The sequence below is a fragment of the Scyliorhinus torazame genome, chromosome 19, assembly GCF_047496885.1.
Source record: "Scyliorhinus torazame isolate Kashiwa2021f chromosome 19, sScyTor2.1, whole genome shotgun sequence".
NCBI lineage: Eukaryota > Metazoa > Chordata > Chondrichthyes > Carcharhiniformes > Scyliorhinidae > Scyliorhinus > Scyliorhinus torazame.
Window position 1 is genome coordinate 99543816 of NC_092725.1, and position 23076 is coordinate 99566891.

Here is a 23076-nt window from a genome sequence, read left to right on the forward strand (position 1 = left end):
TGCAGCAACTCTGGCTGTATTTCTTCAAACGTTGTTTCAGCTCACCTAATTACACTCTTCTGAACTGTTTGGAAATAAACTACTAATCTAGCTACAAAATATTTTTTAATTGAACTGAGATGCTCACATCGTCAACTAACACACAATTAACAAATGCCTAATACCTTGGCCCCTCCCAGCAATGACATCATTTTACCAAGCTAAAATCTAATTAACTCCACAGGGAATCGCCTTAATCCAAACAAAACTATATTAGCCCAAACTTTTTACAATGCCTTGATTGCACCCTGTTCCCCAACCTTTCAAACCAGAATTATTTTAAAACATGACATGATTCGTTTTAAAGTTAACAATTGATCTATTATCAATTGCCATTTGCAGAAAAGAGTTCCAAACTCCTACTATCCTTATGTGTGTAGAAACCTTTCCTAATTTCACTCCGGAAAGGTCTGGCTCGAATGTTTACTCTATGCTCCCAGTGCTGGACCACCCAACCAGCAGAAGTATTTTCTATGCATCTACCCTATCTGTTCCACTTATCAAGATCACCCCTTAACATTCAAAATAAAACCCTAATCTGTTTAATATCGCCACATAACTTACCCGTTGGAGTCTATGGCATACTCAATAAAATGCAATCCATGTTTATGCAACCTGCCCTCAAACTTGAACCCTTTAATCCCCAGTGTCATTCTGGTGACTCTGCGCTCTACCCCATCCAAAGCCAATATCAGAGATCGTGCCCCAAACTGGTCACAGTAATTCCAGTCTAACAAGGGCTTTTTACAGTTGAAGCATGACTTTGTATTATATACAAATATATATATTATGATATACCCTTTGTATTCTAGACCTCTAGATATATAGGTCATCATTCCATTAACCTTTTTGATTCATTTCTGCACCTGTTCATGACATGTTAGTGACCTGTGTATCTGGTTCCTTTCTAGTAAATCTCTTCTGCACGTTCCAGTGTTTTATAAAGCTTCACCTCAACTTCCTTTCCCAGCTGTCTCTAGCTCCTGAACCCCTTTTAAAATTGCACCATTGTATTGATGCCTCTTCCTAGAACAATGTATTTTCTCTGCCATGCGTCCGCACTGATCACCAGTTCATCTACTAAAGTTGCCAATCCTCCAGGATTGGCCTGGGGAATTAAAGATTAATCTCCAGGACACTACTGAGTGCAACCCTGGAGAAAAATTATCGGTCCTCACGTTGTCTCCTCTGTACTTCACTTTAGACAGCCATTCATCATTGCCACACGAGCAAAGGAAATTTGGAATGAAATGGAAAAAGCTGGGAATACTTGGCAAGTCCTAGCAAAAGGCCATTGACCTGAAATATCTGACTTACTGAGTATTTCCAGCATTGTCTACTTTTATTCTGTTCATCAGTACTCTCTGTGGGTTGACCCTCAGCCAATTTTTAATTCATATCGTCATCGTCACTTTAACTGCACGGGTTTGAATTTTTGTAATACTTTATCAAACATCTTCTGACACATCAACATCTATACCCTCATAAAGTCTGTTACTTTAGCAAAGAATTTGATCAAGTTAGTCAAACAGGATTTGCCTTTCATCCGTATTGATTTTCAATTAGGACCCCTCTCTTTTCCAAATTTCCATTAATTTTTCCCAGATTACTATCTCTAAAAGTTAGAGAGTTTTACAGCACAGAAAGAGGCCTTCAGCGCATCATGTCTGTGGCAACTATCAAGCACCTATCTATTCTAATCTCATTTTCCAGTACTTGGTCCATAGCCTTGTGTGCTATGGCATTTCAAGTGCTCATCTAAATCATTTTGAAATGTTGTGAGGGTTCCTCGACCACTCTTTCAGACAATGAGTTCCAGATTCTCACCACCCTCTGGGTGATAAAGCTTTTCCTCCAAATCCCCTCTACATCTCCTGCTCCTTACCTTGAATTTATACACCCTGACTACTGACCCCTCTACTCAGAGGAAAGGTTTCTTCCTATCTACCCTGTCTATGTCCCGATTAATTTTGTACACCTAGATCAGGACCCTCTCAGCCTTCTCTACTCTAAGGAGAACAACCATGTTAAGCTGACTGGTCTGTCTCTGTCAATTTAATCCCTCTCCCATTTACATCCCTCCAGTCCTTTGATACCATTTACATAGCCAATGAGGATTAGTAGAATGCAGCTAAAGCTTATGCACTTTCTACTCCTACTTCACTCAGTAACCCATCCGTCATTCCCTCCAGGCGACATGACTTCACAACTTGAAACCTGCCAACTTTTTAAGTGGAGTTGTGTTACAATTCACTCAACATGCATGTTGTAGTTGTGGTGTTATGCATCACTGTAAATACACAAGGGGTTAATGTAAATACACTAAGACTAAATAAACACTAGAGGGAGCACCAGAGATATCATGACACACAGACATTCAACCAATAGGTCAGTAAGATAAGACACGACCAATGGGCAGTCAAGACACTCAGAGGTGACACTACCACAAGGGGGCAACCCATATAAAAGGACAGGGCACACATGCTCTTTCTCTTTTCCACAGGCGACACCAAGAGAGAAGAACGGGGCAGATCAGCAGCATCACACCCACCGCATGGATTAGAGCAGACTGGTTAGTTAGACTGAGTTACTATAGCAAGATTAGCAGGAGAGTCGAACTCAAGTAGGAGAATTGTTAACTGTTCAATAAATGTGTTAAACCTATCTCCAGGTCTGAACCTTCCTTTGTCAGAGTATCCATCAAGGAAGCAGCTCATGCTACATGAAGCATAACACAACATGGTTCCAGGTGTGCCCTGTTGAATCTATATAGTTCAACTCAACAAATCCGTGACTACCAGCAACAGCACCCAGGCAAGATATTTGAGATTCCGGTTCCACAGCAGCTCAGGTACCACGGCAATCTCAGTGCCAACTGGCATGCGTTCAGGCAGAGATTTGAGATATACCTGGTAGCATCCGACCTAGATGGCGTGGCGGATGCAGAGAAAATAAAGCTTCTGCTCACCATTGCGGGTGAAAATGCAGCAGAAATCTTCAAGACCTTCAAGTACTCCAAAGGGAAAGACAAGCGAGACTTCCAGACAGTCCTGGAAACGTTTGACACATACTGTAAGGAAAACACAAGAGAGAACGGTAAAAGAGGCGGCAATACTCACCACGAGGCGAAGGTGGGCCTGCAAATGCAGAAAACGGCAGTTTTGATTGGCAGCCATCTTGAGAAAGGAGCCACATATGCACCGTTGGGCAAAGAGCACAAAGTAAAGGAAAAGCGATCTGCGCATGCGCAACCTATTCCTATGCTTTACATCACAAGCGTCATGACATCAGAGGCCCCGGACCACGCCCACTTAAAAGGGAAATGCCCGGAAAAAAGAAAAAAAAATTTTAAAGCCGGAAAACACACTTCTTTCACCTGGAAAGACAGCACAATGCCTGAAGTTCGACCAGTAGCCGAAAGTAAACTCCGCAGAACCCTGCAACAAGCAGTTAGCACCGCCCTAAAAGATGATTTAGTCCTTGAAGACTACGACTCAGACATTGATTACTTCTTTAGATATTGTGAGCACAATGACAGCTCCGACACAGAAAATGATGATATGGTCCTTGAAGACTACGACTCAGACGATGATTTCATCATTGGACGGGACGACCTCAGTACCAAATCCGACCGCAACGAGATGTGTTGTACAGTGAAGAATCTGACACAGACAGGGATGAATTCTTCGGATTTGAGGATCCTCAGCCTAGCACAGACGACATCCTAACCCAGAAGTACAGGTTTCTGCTGCGGCCTGACGCCAAGAGTCAGAGAGCGGTACAAGCCCACAGAGAGCGGCCTGACGTTAAGAGACAGAGGAAGACTCCAAAGCGAGACCACTGCACGACTCCGTTGAGAGCGACAGATCGATGCCACAGCGAGACCACTGCATGACTCCACACAGGGAACGATGCCAGACTGCACAGAGAGAGCGATACAAGCTCCACAGCGAGCTCGTTAACAGACTCCACGATGGAAGCAACGCAAGACTCCAGAGCGCACTTCTTGCATGAACAAGACCATGAAGGTCTAGCAACCTTATCTGAGCAACCAGCAGCAGACGATGCAAGTCTGCCATGCTCAAATGCACAGCAAGAAGACTATGACAGTCTACCCAGATTATTTGAGCCACCAGAAGAAGACTCTGACGGTCTACCCAGCTCATCTAACCGACAAGAAGACACTGAAGGTCTACCCACTGTATGTGCGACAAGTGACGAGGGCATCACAATTCCCATACAAGATGTGCAACATGACAGCGAGACTGACTGTTCGCCGCTAGCATGTACAGAGACACTCGACAATCAAAGTGAGGTTACTAGTGACTCCAGTGACACCACGTTAATTCAAACCTCATCCACTCGAGCCTCTCCACAAGAAAATTCATTTCTGAACGTTTTGACTCCGGACGGGCAGCATCAAGATACCTCAGATAATTCAAGTGACACGTCAGATGATTCAAGTGAACCTGAAATGACTCCGTACTGGGAGTGTCAAGAAACCAAAGCTGATTCAGGTGAACCAGAAAGGACTCCAGACGGGGAGCATCGACAAGCCAAAGATGATTCTAGTGAACCGGACATGGCTCGAGATGGGGAGCGCCGAGGAATCAGAGACGGCATGCTCAATGAAGCTGCAGATGCCACAAAGGACACTGACTCAAGTAGCTTTGTGAAGGACTCGAATTCTCCACTCGGTGTGGTCACTGAGCGCAACAAATACATCAACAAAACCTAGAAAAACAGCAACCAAGACAACAACAAGAAGTGTACCAAAGGCACCAACGTCAGCAACAAGCATGATGAAAACAACAACACTGGAACGACGACTGGTACGACATGGTACAACTCTGTACCTGCAGGACAATGTAACAGCACAGCTCCTAACACTGGCAAGGGTACAGACATACCATGGCATGACAGCAAATCTCACCCATTCAAGTTTACTCCACTACGAACAAGCAACCCAGCTTTCAAGGCAGATGACATACTGCATCAATATCGCAATCACAAGAAACAGTCCAGGTTGGACAACACAGATGACATACTGCATCGCTACGCTACCACAAGCATAGAAAAAAAAGAGTCCAAATCAGACAACGAAGTGATTTGACCATTTGCACACCTCCTGATGACTTCTTGGTTCCTTAAGCACAGGGACACTGACAGCGTTCACAAGGACATGGTAACATCAACAAAAGAAGGAAGCCACTCGACTGTACCAATTCATAAACTTTGGACTCATACATATTATTTGGTATTGTATAATCATCACTGTCATCATGATTTGTACATGTCATCTCTTATCTACCTATTTTGTTCAATTTTCTTTAACACTGTACAGAAAATATGTAACACGAAAAAAAGGGGGATGGGGTGATATGCATCACTGTAAATACACAAGGGGTTAATGTAAATACACTAAGACTAATTAAACACTAGAGGGAGCACCAGAGACATCATGACACACAGACATTCAACCAACAGGTCAGTAAGATAGGACACGACCAATGGGCAGTCAGGACACCCAGAGGTGACACCACCACAAGGGGGCAACCCATATAAAAGAACAGGGCACACATGCTCTTTCTCTTTTCCACAGGCGACACCAAGAGAGAAGAACGGGGCAGATCAGCAGCATCACACCCACCGCATGGATGAGAGCAGACTGGTTAGTTAGACTGAGTTACTATAGCAAGATTAGCAGGAGAGTCGAACTCAAGTAGGAGAATTGTTAACTGTTCAATAAATGTGTTAAACCTATCTCCAAGTCTGAACCTTCCTTTGTCAGAGTATACATCAAGGAAGCACCTTATGCTACATGAAGAAGCATAACACAACAGTAGTCTGGAGTGATGGTCAAGGCTTCAACTTTCTTTCCATCACATGGATGGCCAGGAATCTCTCCGTCTCTTACCGCTTGTCATTAACGTGTGATGGAAGGATTTATAGGTTGATAGTGGGGCGAGATGGTGGTGCTGTGGTTAGCACTGCTGCCTAAGGTGCTGAGGACCCAGGTTCGATCCCGGCCCTGGGTCACTGTCCATGTGGTGTTTGCACATTTGTTATGGGCCAGGGTTTAGAGAACCCCAAAGTGTATCATGGAGTTCCCCTGACCCACAACTTTTAATAGATTGTGGTATGGGGAGCACATGGCCCACACTACAGGTGTGGTACAGCAGAAATGGAAAAGTTTTTAAAGCAAAACAATGTTTATTCTATGAACTCAAGTTAACTTTTTAAAACATACAGTGAACATCTTAGCAACCATTAATTCAAATACAACCCCCAAAGACTACAACACTAAGTAATTCTTAAAGTTTTCCTTTTAACATCCATACAAAAGAAACACCTTTTAACAGAAGCACATTAGGTTTACATTCACTACTGAGAACCAAGAGATAGTGTTTTGATGGCAGAGAGAACAGCAGTACACCTGCTTGGTCTGGCTTCAGCTCCAACACTGAAAACAAAACTAAGACACACCCTGCAGCCTGCTCAAAAACGAAAGTAAAAAGCTGATAGACAGGCCAGCTCCACCCACATTCTGACAACACTGATAAACACCCATTTCTTAAAGGTACATTTCTTAAGGGTACTCTCACATGACACCTCCCCCCAAGAAAAAAAAAAAAACCATCAATTCAAGATGGTTTCATTTTTCACCTTTACACCATCCGTTAAGAAATGCACACAATAAATATACATTTTTGTTTTTAAAAAAAACACACGCAAACAGGTACAATAATATAGTCCATTTTTGTTCTTCTTCCCGCAACTGAAATCCTTCTCAATTGACAGAGTCGTTGAACAAGAAGGTCTCTGCATGATCCGTCTATTTCTCTACGCCTCGGCATTTCTCTTTAAAGTCAGATACTTTAGTTGAATCTGATCACAGAGTCCCTTGTAATTCTCCAACACAGGAGCATTGGTTATCACAGCTTTCAGGCAGTCAAATGCCTGTTGAAAGTCTGCTGTCCATTGAAATTTTCAACGTTTCTTCAGCAAGTCCATCAGTGGAGCAACCACGCTACAAAAACTTTTCACAAATGTTCGATCAAATCCACTCATGCCAAGAAATCGCATTATTTCCCTTCGGCTTGAGGGCATCAGAAACTCCTCAATAACTGTTGGTTTCACATCCCGTGTGACCATTCAACCCTGTCCAATTGTATAGCCAAGGAAAGTGACTTGGGCTTTTCCAAATTCATTTTGGCTAGGTTTATCACCAAACCCGCCTCCTGAAGTCGATCAAATAACTCCATCAGATGTTTCAAATGTTCTGTCCATGTCTGGCTGAAAATTACCAGATCGGTTATGTGGACCATACAATTGGGTAATCCTGAAACAACTTTGTTAGTTAACCGTTGAAATGTGACTGGGGCGTTTTTCATGCCAAATGGCATAACTTTGAATTGGTATATACCATCTGGAGTCACAGAAGCTGAAATCTCCTTCGCCCTTTCGGATAAAGGTATCGCCAGTAACCTTTAAGTAAATCCAGTTTGGAAATAAAAGCTGATTGTCCCACTTTCTCAATGCAATCCTCCAAACGTGGGATAGGATAAGAGTCCGTTCTTGTAACTGCATTAACCTTTCTATAGTCCACACACAACCTTTGGGTACCATCTAGTTTAGGTACCATCACTATGGGTGAGCTCCATTGGCTGCAACGCACTTCAATAATGCTATTTTTAAGCATACTCTCAATCTCTTTGTTAACCTGTGCCAATTTTAAAGGGTTATGTCTGTGTGGATGTTGTTTGATCGGAACAGCATTTCCCACATCTACATCATGTATAGCTATTTTAGTACTTCACAATTTATCTCCACAAATATGCCCACGTGATATCAATAACTCTTTCAGGTCAGTCCGTTTTTCCTCTGGAAGGTAACTCAACAATTTATCCCAATTTTTAAGCACATCCTCGTTTTCCAATTTAATTTGAGGTATGTCAAGTTCACAGTCATCTGGATTTGGTTCATCACTTTGAGTTAGAATTATTAAAACCTCCTCCTTTTTCTCTCCTTCCCTTCAAAGTACCTTTTAAGCATATTTACATGACACTCGGTGAGTCTTCCTTCTATCTGGTGCTTTTAACCACATAATTCACCTCACTTCATTTATTTTCAATCTGATAAGGTCCACAAAACCTTGCTTTTAAAGGTTCACCTACCACTGGTAACAATACTAAAACTTTATCTCCACTGGCAAAACTACGAACTTTGGATTTCTTGTCCGCTACCCGTTTCATCACATTTTGTGCAACTTTTAAATGGTGTCTAGCCAATTCACCTGCTCTATTTAATCGTTCCCTAAAATTTTATACGTAATCCAATAATGTAATTTCTGATTTCTCACTCATCAATTTTTCCTTAATCAATTTAAGTGGTCCTCTTACCTCATGACCAAAAATTAGTTCAAAAGGCCTAAATTTGGTTGACTCATTAGGTGCATCCCTAATTGCAAACAGTACGAATGGAATTCCTTTATCCCAATCCTCTGGATAATCGTGCAAATGAGTCCTCAACATTGTCTTTAATGTCTGATGCCGCATTCCTTTTTTAAAAAAATATATTTTATTGAATTTTTTTTCCCTGAGCAACATTTTTCCCGCTTACAAAACAAGCGAAACGATAACAGTAACAAAACAGAAATTTTTAAACTTTTTAACAATAATAATAATAGTAGTAATAATATACAAGTAACAAAACCTCGTACTCTATTGACCTATACTCAACTGCCTCCCCCCCCTCCCCCCTGGGTTGCTGCTGCTGGTCATCCGTCTTCCCTCTAACGTTCCCCTAGGTAGTCGAGAAATGGCTGCCACCGCCTGGTGAACCCTTGAGCCGATCCTCTCAGGGCAAACTTTATCTGCTCCAGTTTAATAAACCCAGCCATATCATTTACCCAGGCCTCCAGTCCGGGGGGTTTCGCCTCCTTCCACATGAGTAGGATCCTGCGCCGGGCTACGAGAGACGCAAAGGCCACAACATCGTCCTCTTTCGCCTCCTGCACTCCCGGCTCTTCCGCAACTCCAAATAGAGCTAACCCCCAGCCTGGTTTGACCCGGGCCTTCACCACCAGCGAAATCACTCCCGTCACTCCCTTCCAATACCCTTCCAGTGCCGGGCACGCCCAAAACATATGTGCGTGGTTTGCCGGGCTCCCGCCACACCTCCCACATCTGTTCTCCACTCCAAAGAACCTGCTCAATCTTGCCCCCGTTATGTGTGCTCTATGTAGCACCTTAAATTGAATCAGGCTAAGCCTGGCGCATGAGGAAGAGGAATTTACCCTGCTTAGGGCATCAGCCCACATACCCTCCTCTATCTCCTCCCCTAATTCTTCTTCCCACTTTCTTTTTAGTTCGCCCACCGCCTCCTCCCCCTCTTCCCTCATCTCTCTATAAATCTCTGACACCATGCCCTCTCCGACCCACACCCCTGAAAGCACCCTGTCCTGTATCCCCTGTGTCGGGAGCCGCGGAAATTCCCTCACCTGTTGTCTAGTAAACGCCCTCACCTGCATATATCTCAAGAAATTCCCCCGGGGTAACTTATACTTTTCCTCCAGTGCTCCCAAGCTCGCAAAAGTCCCATCTATGAATAAATCTCCCACCTTCCTAATTCCCAACTGGTACCAGCTCTGAAATCCTCCATCCATTCTTCCTGGGGCGAACCTATGGTTGTTCCTGATAGGGGACCCCACCAGGGCTCCCCGCACCCCTCTCTGTCGCCTCCACTGTCCCCATATGTTCAGTGTTGCCGCCACCACCGGGTTCGTGGTGTACTTTTTCGGTGAGAACGGTAGCGGCGCCGTCACCAGCGCCTCTAGACTCGTCCCTTTACAGGACCTTCTCTCCAGCCTTTTCCACGCCGCTCCCTCACCCTCCATCATCCATCTACGTATCATTGCCACATTGGCGGCCCAATAACAATCTCCCAAATTCGGTAGTGCCAGTCCTCCTCTGTCCCTACTGCGCTGCAGGAACCCCCTCCTTACTCTCGGAACTTTCCCTGCCCACACAAAGCTCGTAATGCTCCTATCTATTTTATTTAAAAAGGTCCTGGTGATTAAAATAGGGAGACATTGAAATACAAATAAGAACCTCGGGAGGACCATCATCTTAATTGCCTGCACCCTGCCCGCCAGCGATAAAGGCTGCATGTCCCACCTCTTAAAGTCCTCCTCCAGCCGTGTCAGATTAAGTCTGTGCAAGGTTCCCCAGCTCCTAGCGATCTGAATCCCCAAGTATCGGAAGTTTCTTTCCACTTTCCTTAGCGGTAAGCCTTCTATCTCTCTACTCTGGTCCCCTGGATGTATCACATATAATTCACTCTTCCCCATGTTTAACCTATACCCCGAGAATTCCCCGAACCTCCTCAAGATTCGCATAACCTCTATCATCCCCCCCGCTGGGTCCGACACGTATAGCAATAGGTCATCTGCGTATAACGAGACTCGGTGTTCTTCTCCCCCTCTAGTCACCCCTCTCCATTTCCTGGAGTCTCTCAGCGCCATGGCCAGAGGTTCAATTGCCAGCGCAAACAACAATGGAGACAGCGGGCATCCCTGTCTTGTTCCCCTATATAATCGGAAATACTCCGATCTATGTCGACCTGTAACTACGCTTGCCGTTGGTGCCCCATAAAGTATTCTAACCCAGCGAATAAATCCGTTCCCAAACCCAAACCTCCTTAACACTTCCCATAAATACTCCCACTCCACCCTATCAAATGCCTTCTCTGCGTCCATTGCCGCCACTATCTCTGCCTCCCCCTCCACTGAGGGCATCATTATCACCCCTAATAGCCGTCGCACGTTAACATTCAATTGTCTCCTTTTTACGAACCCTGTCTGGTCTTCGTGCACCACCCCTGGGACACAGTCCTCTATCCTCGATGCCAGCACCTTTGCTAGCAGTTTGGCGTCCACGTTCAATAGTGAAATAGGTCTATAGGACCCACACTGCATCGGATCTTTGTCCCTCTTCAAAATTAGCGATATCGTCGCCTCCGACATTGTCGGGGGTAGTGTCCCCCCTTCCCTGGCCTCATTGAACGTCCTTGCCAACAACGGGGCCAACAAGTCCACATATTTTCTGTAGAATTCCACCGGGAACCCGTCTGGCCCCGGGGCCTTCCCGGCTTGCATGCTTCCCAGTCCCTTAATAACCTCGTCCACCTCAATCGGCGCCCCCAGGCCTGCCACCGCCTGCTCCTCCACTTTCGGGAACCTCAACTGGTCCAGGAACTGCCGCATCCCCTCCTCTCCCTCTGGGGGCTGAGACCTATGCAGTTCTTCATAAAAGGTCTTAAACACCTCATTTATCTTTCCTGTCCTTCGCACGGTGTCTCCCCTTTCATCCCTAATTCCTTCTATCTCCCTCGCTGCTGCCCTCTTTCGCAGTTGGTGCGCCAACAGGCGACTAGCCTTTTCCCCATATTCATACCTCCTCCCCTGTGCCTTCCTCCACAGTACCTCCGCCTTTCTGGTGGTCAGAAGGTCAAACTCGGTCTGGAGTCGTCTCCTCTCCCTGTACAGCTCCTCCTCCGGGGTCTCTGCAAATTCCCTGTCCACCCTTAAAATCTCCCCCAGTAATCTATCCCTTTCCTTGGCCTCTGTTTTCCTTTTGTGGGCCCCAATAGAAATCAGCTCTCCTCTGACCACCGCTTTTAGTGCTTCCCAGACCACTCCCTCAGGGACCTCGCCGTCGTCATTGACCTCCAGGTATCTCTCGATACACCCCCTCACTCTTGCACACACTGCCTCATCCGCCATCAGTCCCACATCTAATCGCCAGAGTGTTCTCTGCTCTCTGTCCTCTCCTACTTCCAGGTCCACCCAATGTGGGGCATAATCCGAAACCGCTATGGCTGAGTATTCAGCTTCTTCCACCCTAGAGATCAACGACTTTCCTAGAACAAAAAAATCTATCCGGGAGTACACTTTATGGACATGGGAGAAGAAGGAATACTCTCTAGCCCTGGGTCTAAGAAATCGCCATGGATCCACTCCCCCCATTTGGTCCATAAACCCCTTAAGTACCTTGGCCGCTGCCGGCCTTCTTCCAGTCGTTGAGCTGGATCTATCTAGCCCCGGGTCCAGCACCGTATTGAAGTCCCCTCCTAAAATCAAATTTCCTGCCTCCAGGTCCGGAATACGCCCCAGCATCCGTCTCATGAACCCCGCATCGTCCCAATTTGGGACATACACATTAACCAACACGACCTCCATTCCCTCCAGCCTACCACTCACCATTACATATCTACCTCCACTATCTGCTACGATGTTCTTTGCTTCAAATGCTACCCGTTTCCCCACCAAAATGGCCACCCCTCTGTTCTTTGCGTCCAGTCCGGAGTGGAACACCTGTCCCACCCATCCTTTCCTTAGCCTAACTTGGTCCGCCACCTTTAGGTGCGTCTCTTGCAGCATAACCACGTCTGCCCTTAGCCCTTTCAAATGCGCGAGCGCTCGGGCCCTTTTTATCGGCCCATTCAGGCCTCTCACGTTCCACGTGATCAGCCTCACTGGGGGGCTACCTGCCCCCCTCCCGTGTCGACTAGCCATTACCTTCTCTAGGCCAGTCCCACATCCCGCCTCCGCGCTCCCGCTCGCTCCCCCAGCGTCGCATTCCGCCCCCGACCACCTTCTCTTTAGCCATTTCCTTTTGGATTTCCGCAGCAGCAACCCAGTTGTCCCCCCCCCGCTAGATCCCTATCTAGCTTGATTGCTCCCCCCATATCACTTCCGTAAGTCAGCTGACTTCAACTGACCCCGGCTACTCCTGCTCGCTCCTCGGCCCCCCCGGTGTGAGGGAACTCCCATCCGCCTTGCGCCTGTTTTCCCGCCTTATTCTTTCTGGCACGGGAACATCCCTTTACCTGTCCCGCCTCTTATGGCGCAGCTCCCTTTCCCCTCCCCCTCTCCTTCCCCATTCTCTGACTATGTCCCGCCTCTCCCCCCTCACCGGCGCCCACATTTCCCCAGTGTCCCCCCCCTTCCCTGTTTACTTCTCGCTTAACTTTCACCATCCCATTAACAAAAACAATAATAACAACAGTAACAGTTCCCTGCAGCATCAGTCCCTCAGTTCCGGTCCAGTTTCTCTTCATTGATGAAGGACCATGCTTCCTCCGCCGTCTCGAAATAATATTGTCTCTCCTGATGCGTGACCCATAGTCTTGCCGGCTGCAGCATCCCAAACTTCACCTTCCTTTTGTGCAAAAACCTCTTTGGCTCGGTTGAAGCTCGCCCTCCTTCTCGCCACCTCCGCACTCCAATCCTGGTAGATCCTTACCACCGCATTCTCCCATCTGCTACTCCGCACCTTTTTGGCCCATCTCAGGACCTCTTCTCTGTCCTTAAGGCGGTAGAATTGCACGATTATCGCCCTTGGTGGTTCTCCCGCTTTTGGTCTTCTCGCCGGGATCCGATTTGCCCACTCCACCTCCATGGGGCCCGCAGGGGCCTCAGCACCCATCAGTGAGCTCAGCATCTTACTTGCGTACGCTCCACAGTCCACTCCTTCCACACCCTCCGGGAGACCTAGTATCCTAAGGTTCTTCCTTCACGCTCCATTTTCAAGGGCCTCAATCCTGTCAGCACACTTTTTATGAAGTGCCTCGTGCGTCTGAGTCTTGACCGCCAGGCCCAGGACCTCGTCCTCAATACCTGACACCTTCTGCTCCACCACGCGAAGTTCCGTCTCCTGGGTCTTTAAAGTCTCCTTAAGCCCCTCAATTGCCTGTAACAACGGGGTCATTACCTCCTTCTTCAGCAGGTCCACGCACCGTCTCACCACCTCATCCTGCTCAGGCCCCCATGTCACCTGTGGTTTCTCCGCCGCCATTTTGTTTCACTCCCTCTCTCTCTCTCTCTGATCTTCTGGCTGCAGATTCTTTGGGCTGCAGCCGCCGCCGCCGGTTTTTCCCTCCGTCTTTCGGGGGGGGGGGCTCCCTTCCCTCGCGCCTTGCACCGGGTTTTACGGCCGTCCAAGTCCCCGTTGGGGCTCTTAAAAGAGCCCGAAGTTCCATCGGAGCTGGAGCCGCCGAAACGTGCGGCTAGCTCATCCCTGCCACAACCGGAAGTCCTGATGCCGCATTCCTAACGCTCCCTGCGATTCTGGATGGTACGCAGTAGATTTTAATTGTTTTATTCCTAAGCTATTCATAACTTCTTTGAATAACCTTGAGGTAAAATTTTATCCTTGATCCGATTGTATTTCTGGGGGTAGTCCATAATCTCGTAAAGAATTTAAGTAACTCCTCCACAATCTTTTTAGCTGTAATATTGCGTACTGGAATGGCCTCTGGAAACCTAGTAGACACATCCATTATCGTCAAAAGATACTGATTCCCACTTTTCATTTAAGGAAGCGGTCCTACACAATCAATTAGGACCCTTGTAAAAGGTTGCTCAAATGCTGGAATGGGTATTAAGGGCGCTGGTTTTATCACTGCTTGAGGTTTCCCGATCACTTGACATGTTGACAAAATTTAACTACATCTTTATGTAGTCCAGGCCAATAAAAATGTTTCGGGATTTTAGCTTGAGTTTTCCTTATTCCCAAATGACCTCCCACTGATACCTCATGTGCAACTCTCAACAGCTCCTTTCTATACCATACCGGCGATACTACTTGATGAACATCTGCCCACTTTACATCCACCTGCATATGTACAGGTCTCCATTTTTTCATCAAGACATCACTTTTACGGTAATAACACTATGGTACACACTCAGATTCCTCTTCCGTGTATGCTTTCTGATACATCCGTTTTATTTCTATTTCTTTCTGTTGTAACTCCACCAATTTTCCTGAACTAAAAATATCCGCCTCATCCTCCACCTGTTCTTGTTCTTTTTCAACCATCTGATCAAAAATCGTTTCTGATAATTGCACTTCAACTTCATCTTCACTCTTTGATTTCTCCTCTTGTCTTAACCGGTGACTTTGCAACCTTGTTACTACACAATCCGGACAAATCCCAGGATATTCGTCCTTCAACACTTTAGTTGTCTGATTTTCCTCTGGCTTATCAACCACCGTAGGCATCACTCCCGCCTGCGATCCAGCTATATCATTACCCAAGATAAACTGTATTCCTGGACAAGATAGTTTCTCTATTACTCCTACTACCACTTCACCACTCTTCACTGGACTTTCCAACCTTACCTTATATAATGGGACGCTACTCTTCTCACCCTGAATTCCACATATTACCACCTTTTCTGGCAACATTCTTCCCAAACTACATAACTCCTCATTCTCTTACCATTAAAGATTGACTAGCTCCTGTATCTCTTAAAATTGTGACTTCTTTACCTGCTCCTCCTGATACACATGAGTAAACTTTACCAACACAAGTAAATGCTTTAAAGAGATCTGGCACCTTCTTATCAATCACCTCTTGATCAGGCTGTACAATCTTTTGCACCTCCTTCGCTTCGCTTGGGCTTTCCTTTACCACTTTAACAAACCCCACTGCCTTATTCTGTTTTACCACATCAGCCTTCCCAGTGCTTTTCTTCAACCACCAACACTGTGACTTTACATGGCCTAGTTTATTACAATGAAAACATTTGAAATTTTTCATTTCTTTTCCACCCTCCTGGACTTCTTTGTTAATCTGAGGTACACTCTCCTTAGTATCTCCCATCAGATCACCTTTACCTTTACCACTTGAGTATTTTTCATGTCCCCAGTTTCTATCCTTCACAGGCTGAAACTGATGTCGGAAACTAATTCATAATCATCTGCCTTCTCTGCTGCTAATCTCGCAGTTTTAACCCTCTGCTCTTCCACATGAGTTCTCACTACATCAGGAATTGCATTTTTAAACTCCTCCAAAAGTATAATTTCTCTGAGAGCTTCATACGTTTGGTCTATTTTCAAAACTCTTATCCACCTATCAAAATTACTCTGTTTGAGCCTTTCAAACTCCATGTATGTTTGACCAAATTCTTTCCTTCAATTTCTAAACCTTTGTCTGTAGGCTTCAGGCACTAGTTCATATGCACCTGAGATGGATTTTTTCACCTCCTCATACGTCCCAGATACCTCCTCCGGTACTGATGCAAACACTTCACTAGCCCTACCTACCAACTTTGTTTGAATCAGTAATACCCACATGTCCTGTTGCCATTTCATTTGTTTTGCCACCTTCTCAAATGAAATGAAAAAGGCTTCCACCTCCTTCTCATCAAACCTTGGCAATGCTTGGACATACTTAAATAGATTCCCACCAAGCCTTCAACTTTGACGCTCTTTCTCACTATCCTCATCACTATCACCAACTGTACGTTTCCCTTTACGTCTGCCAATTTTAACTGACTTTCATATTTCACGGCCATTTTCTGAAGTTCAAACTCTCTCTCTTTATCTTTTTCCCTGATCTGTATCTCCCTTTTTCTTTCTTTTTGTTCTGCTCGGGCTATTCTTTATTTTCTCCTTTCTTCTCTCTCCTTTTCTTTTTCCTCTCTCTCTCTTTCTTTTTCCTCTCTATCTCTTTCGTATTCAAGCTGCTTTAATTCTTTCTCATGTTATATTTGTTTAATTTGCAACTGAATTTTTGCCATTTCCAACGAGTCAAACTCTATCTCAGGCAACTTTAAATGCTTAGCCACCGCCATAATTACCTCATCTTTTCGCATTTTGTCAGGTAATGTTAACTGCAATGTTTTTGCCAAATCTAACAGAGTGCTTTTAGTCTCTGTCCGTAAGGTACTGCGTGTGACAGTCTCCACCCCCATGTGGTATTTGCACATTTGTTATGGGCCAGGGGTTAGAGAACCCCAAAGTGTATCATGGAGTTCCCCTGACCCATAACTTTTAATAGATTGTGGTATGGGGAGCACACGGCCCACTCTACAGGTGTGGTACAGCAGAAATGGAAAGTATTTTTTAAAAGCAAAACAATGTTTATTCTATGAACTCAAGTTAACCTTTTTAAAACATACAGTGGACATCTTAGCAACCATTAATTCAAATGCAACCCCCAAAGACTACACACTAAGTAATTCTTAAAGCTTTCCTTTTAACATCCATACAAAAGAAACACCTTTTAACAGAAGCACATTAAGTTTACATTCACCACTGAAACATTTATAATTCTGAATTCACCAAATGATCAAGAGATAGTCTTTTGATGGCAGAGAGAACAGCAGTACACCTGCTTGGTCTGGCTTCAGCTCCAACACTGAAAACGAAACTAAAACACACCCTGCAGCCTGCTCAAAAACGAAAGTAAAAAGCTGACATACAGCCCAGCTCCACCCACACTCTGACATCACTGATAAACACCCATTTCTTAAAGATACATTTCTTAAGCACCCATTTCTTAAAGGTACTCTCACATGACACATTCCCCCCGTGTCTGCGCGGGTTTCACCCCCACAACCCAAAGATGTGCAGGGTAGGTGAATTGGCCATGCTAAATTGCCCCTTAATTGGAAAAAATAATAGGGTACCCTAAATTTTAAAAAAAGTTTGATAGTGAACCTATTTGTTCACATTATGAACGCACCTTCCTTGACCATCAAGTCCTGGAGTGGGATTTAAACCCAGAGCTTCTGACTCCGAGGCAGGGATGCCATCCACTGCACCACACAAACTCAACCTTTTAAGGTAACTCCCCTTTATCTATTCTTATTGTATTCAATATCACTCGTGCTCCCCTTTTTACTGTGATATTGGCAGCACCTCTTCTTTAGTGCGGACAGATGCGAAGTACTCATTTAGAAGCTCAAACATTCCCTCAGCCTCCATCTGTCTGCCTTTAATCTGAATTATTTCGTCAACACCATATGCCTTAGAATAACAACCTCCAGTAATTATTCCACACCCAAGTCTGGTGATTTTATAGATCCAAATCCACCTGCTCAGAGCAGGCTAAAGCAAAGTCCTCACTACATCACCCCAGGTTCCTGGCATCTCGACCTTGACAAGAGTGAATGTGACTCAGAAGTAGTGCATCATGATGGTCTGATTGGTCCAATTAAAGGGCAGGTGATAATTTTCCTTTTTCTTTTGAAGATGTAAAAGCCAAACAGTCACAAAGCATGCAAGTGTTGAATTTGAAACTTTTCCGTGAAAGTGCATCCCTGGGCTCCTCTACATATATCTGTCAATATGACCTACTCAGTCCTATTATCACCCCCCCACCCCCTCCCCCCCCAACCCCCTCCCCACTGTAGGTGACACAGCAACTGCAAAACTTCCAAAACCCAGATAATTTTCCCAACTTGGGAATGTTCTGGACATGGCAGCACACTTACCCAGAAGAAGAAATTATAAGCAAACAGCAGGTACTTTATGCAGATCGTCAGGCAGTCTTCTGAATCCTCTTTATATTTTTCTGTCATCGTCTTTCACTGAAACACACACAAACGGAACATGACATTTCTACATATTATTCAATCAGAATTAATGAGAAAATGTTCCCAATTTGATGCAATGCTTTTTTGTTTACTCTTTTACAAAATGTAGGCATCATTGTCTAGGCCAGCATTTATTGTCCATCGCTAATTATCCTTGAGGAGGTGGTGGTAGGCTGCCTCCTTGAACCGCTAGTCCATGTGATGTAGGTATTCCCACAGTGATAGGGAGGGAGTTCCAGGATTTTGACCCAATGACAGCGCAGGAATGTAGATATATTTCCAAGTTAGGATGGTGAGTGACTTGCAGGGGAACTTGCAGGTGGTGATGTTCCCATTCAACTGTTGCCCTTGTCCTTCTATGTGGTAGAGGTCGCGGAAAGGGTTGAAGGAGCCTTGGTGAGTTCCTGCAGTGCAGCTTGAGGATGGTACACACTGCGGCCACTGTGCATCAGTGGATGTTTAACATGGGTGCCAATCAAACGGGCTGCTTTGTCCTGTACGTCAAGCTTGTCGAGTGTTTTTGGAGCTGCACTCATCCAGGCAAGAGAAGAGTATGCCCTAATATAGAACTAACTTCCAGGTATGAATAGACATAACTTACCGTTTTGTAGCGTTGCATGTTAGAGTTCGTATTAAACTGTAAGTTGCTAATTTTGTTTGTTAAAGGTGTATGTCCACAGTAATTGTTTCAGTCTGGAAAACATCAGCCCATCTCTCCCTCCTATCCACAATATGCTGTCACTGGTTGTCTAATGATCCTGGGATCAACTATTTGGTTTCTTCCCCTGTTAATGCTTCTTGTTCAATCCCCCGTGCCAGCTATCTGTCCCAAACACTCACCACCCTTTTCCTCCCACAATGTATTTGTCATTAACACACCTTATCAATGTCATTGACAAGGCATAAATGTTGCCCCTCAATGACTAAATATCATCTCTGTGCTTTCTCCAATCATGAAATATCCTTTGTGAAATAGGACAATCAAATCTGCAGCCAATGTGGTCTCCACAGGGACCTGGCCACTATAACTGCACCACTCCCACCCCAACCTTTCCAAACCCCCAAATCTCTCTCAGCTCCACTATCTCAAGTACACTCCCATTTAGTATATGAACGATAGAACATAGAAAATGCAGCACAGAACAGGCCCTTCGGCCCACGATGTTGTGCCGAACCTTTGTCCTAGATTAATCATAGATTATCATTGAATTTACAGTGCAGAAGGAGGCCATTCGGCCCCCTGAGTCTGCACCGGCTCTTGAAAAGAGCACCCCACCCAAACTCAACACCTCCACCACACCAAGGGCAATTTTGGACACTAAGGGCAATTTATCATGGCCAATCCACCTACCCTGCACATCTTTGGACTGTGGGAGGAAACCGGAGCACCCGTAGGAAACCCACGCAGACACGGGGAGGACGTGCAGACTCCGCACAGACAGTGACCCAAGCCGGAATCGAACCTGGGACCCTGGAGCTGTGAAGCAATTGTGCTATCCACAATGCTACCGTGCTGCCCTTAAGAACAAATAAATCTACACTATATCATTTTACCGTAATCCATGTACCTATCCAATAGCTGCTTGAAGGTCCCTAATGTTTCCGACTCAACTACTTCCACAGGCAGTGCATTCCATGCCCCACTACTCTCTGGGTAAAGAACCTACCTCTGATATCCCTCCTATATCTTCCACCTTTCACCTTAAATTTATGTCCCCTTGTAATGGTGTGTTCCACCCGGGGAAAAACATTCCCTTTGCCAAATCTCAGAACCTTCCATTTCAATGATCTTAACCACATCTCCATTTTGCCATTCACTGATCAAAGTTGGAAAATCTTTTTAAACATCCGTGCTGTGATGTTCATCATTGTCAGTTTGGTGTTGCTGACAAATCAGGCTGCTGGGCTGATTTTGGTGCCAGCCGTTCATCAGTGGAAACCACTCTTGTCTCCGAGTTAAGAAGGTTGTTGGTTCAATTCCCATTCCAGGGCTTGAGCACAAAAACAAAACATGTTTGACACTGTAGTGTAGCACCGGAGGAGTGCTGCACTGTCGGAGGCATGCCCTCTCTGATGAGAGGTTGAACCAAGGCCCTGTCTTGCTCTTCAAGGTGGTCATAAAAATCCCATGCCGGTATTCCGAAGAGGAAGAAAGCAGTTATACCCAGTATCTTGGCCATTGTTATCTCTGAATCAACAGGCAGGACAAGCGGTGGCCAGGACCGAAGCGGGGGCCGAACCTGCAGGGAGGAAGGAACGGAGGAGCGACTGACGACCGACGACACCCCCCCCCCCCCCCCCCCCAAGCAGGACAGCGCAGGGTGCGATGGGCGGCGGCCCGGACCAAGCAGCGGGGACAGCAGCGGGGAACGAAACGGGGACCGACCGACCCCACCCCCCACTGGCGGCGACCACCACGAGGCAGGAACAAAGAGGGTCTCCCGACCAGAAGCCTCTCTCTCTCGACCTGGGTGAGTGAGGGAAAAGGAAGGAAAAAAGAACTTTTGCTAAAACAAAACTCTGAAAAGAAAACTTTTAAAGCTTTTAAAAATTCTTTTGGCACTTTTTTTTTCTCTCTTTTTCTCACCCAAAACAAGTTCACCTGAGCAGAATTTTATAAAAGAGGGAAAAATAAAGTGGTAAGGGAGAGAAGGGAGGGGAGAAGAAAAAGGGAGGAAACAGGAATAAAAAGGGGGGGGAAAGAGGGGGGAAAAAAAGGGGGGGAAAAGGCCAGAAGGGAGCCAAAACAGAGGGAGGAGGGTCGCCAAAGGCAGGGCAATGGGCGAGCCAGTTCAGATGAGCTAATCAGCGCACGAAGCGGCAGAACGGCAGTATCGCCGCATCAAAAAGAGCTGGGCAGACAGGTGCATTCTCCCCCGGGGGCCAGGGGGGCGCTGGAACTGGAAGGCAGCCTTTGCCAATGCGCTGAGAATTTTGCCAGTTGTACAGAGTTGCTGCTGTTGAGCTGGTGCACAATACCCTACCAGTTATCCTATTTTTTTGTATATATATTTTTTTACTATTTACTATTTTCTTCTCTTTGGTATGTTTGGGTGTGTCCATCTCTTCTATATATGTGTGTATGTATATATATATATGTTTCTTATCGTGTGTACATACCGGTAAATATACTTTGTTCAAAAACCCAATAAAAAACATTTATTTTTTAAAAATCACTGAATCAACAGCACTAAAATAGACTATTTGGTCATTACCACATTGCAGTGCACACATTGGCTGCCATGTTTCCTATGTTACAACAGTGGCGACACTTGGAAAGTGCCTTGCAAAGTCTTATGGCCTTGAAAGGCACTATATGAATGCAAATCACCTTAATCCAGTAATACAACACATAATGCAGGACAAACACCATGGAAATGATGCTCATTCTGTCTAAAATAAAACAGTCTGTACAGTAAAAACCTTTCCCTGATGATTAATAAACTGCCATCTCAGATTTATAGATATTTTGATTTCTAAGCTATGGGGGGGAAACAAAGAAATATTACGACACAGAGGCCATTCAGCCCATTCTGCCTCTGCCAGCCAAAAAAACAGCTATCCAGCCTAATCCTGTCCCCAGCTCCGGGTCCGTAGCCCTGTACATTACAACAGTTCAAGTGCATATCCAAGTTTTTCTTCAATATGATGAGGGTTTCTGTCTCTACACCCTCTCAGGCAGTGATTCCAAACCGCAACCGCCCTCTGAATGAAAAGATTTCACCTGAGGCCCTCCCTTACCTTCTACTGATTACTTTAAATCTATATCCTCTGGTTATTGACCTCTCTGCTAAATGAAATAAATCCTTCCTATTCACTCCATCCAAGTCCCTCATTATTTGATACACTTCAATTAAATCTCCCCTCAACCTCTTCTGTTCCAAATAAATCTAGCCCAGTCTATCCAATCTTTCCTCACAGCTAAAATTCTCCAGTCCCACCACCATCCTTGTAAATCTCTTCTGTAGCCTCTCTGGTGCAATCATGTCCACCCTGTAATGTGACCAAAACTGTACGCAGTACTCTAGATGTAGCTTAACAAGGTTTTTTATCTGGTTCTAACATAATCTCACGGTGTGGGATTCGCCGGGTCCATGATTGACACTCGGGAGGCTGACACGCTTCAGCCGCATATACACGTTACAATCCCCACACACACTCATCCCAGCCAACAATATAGTACTGGTTGTGCTGGAGCGCGCCCATACAGCTGATGGGTCAGCTGGGGCCAGAGGGCACCTAGTGGGGTGGCCTGGTGGGGGGACACCCATATAACCTGTGGCCCTAAGTTCACAAGTGGGCTGTCAGCAGAGTGCGCTGCTGCCTAGCTGCCTTTCCAACTGCGGCAATGGTGTTCCGTGCCGTCTACCCCGACCCCACAGCCCACCTCCTGACCACCCCCCGCTACTCCCCGGCCCTGGGCAGAAGCTCTCCGGCCAGTGGCACAACTGTCTGCAAATTGTGGCGATGTTGGACAATTTTCCTACCCCCTTTCTCTTCCTCAGCAGCCACGATGCCGGTTTTACGATTTTTAAAAGCACAAGTGAACCGCGCCGTCGGGAACTCGGCTCATCGGAGGCGGAGAATCGCGGAGGCCCCGGAGAATACTGGGTCAGGCCCGCTAATGATATGTAAATGGTGTTTACTGC

At 45.7% G+C, this 23076-nt stretch overlaps 1 protein-coding gene across 4 annotated transcripts in view; it reads right to left on the minus strand.

Annotated features, from left to right (window-relative positions):
- Window positions 1-23076, minus strand: part of tspan11 (tetraspanin 11) — a 211796-nt gene that overhangs the window by 160769 nt on the left and 27951 nt on the right. For all 4 annotated transcript variants that reach the window (XM_072483972.1, XM_072483971.1, XM_072483974.1 and 1 more), the window contains exon 2: window positions 18326-18421. In XM_072483972.1, the coding sequence (XP_072340073.1) occupies window positions 18326-18412 (87 nt within the window). In that variant the 5' untranslated portion in view covers window positions 18413-18421. The remainder of the gene's footprint in view (window positions 1-18325; window positions 18422-23076) is intronic.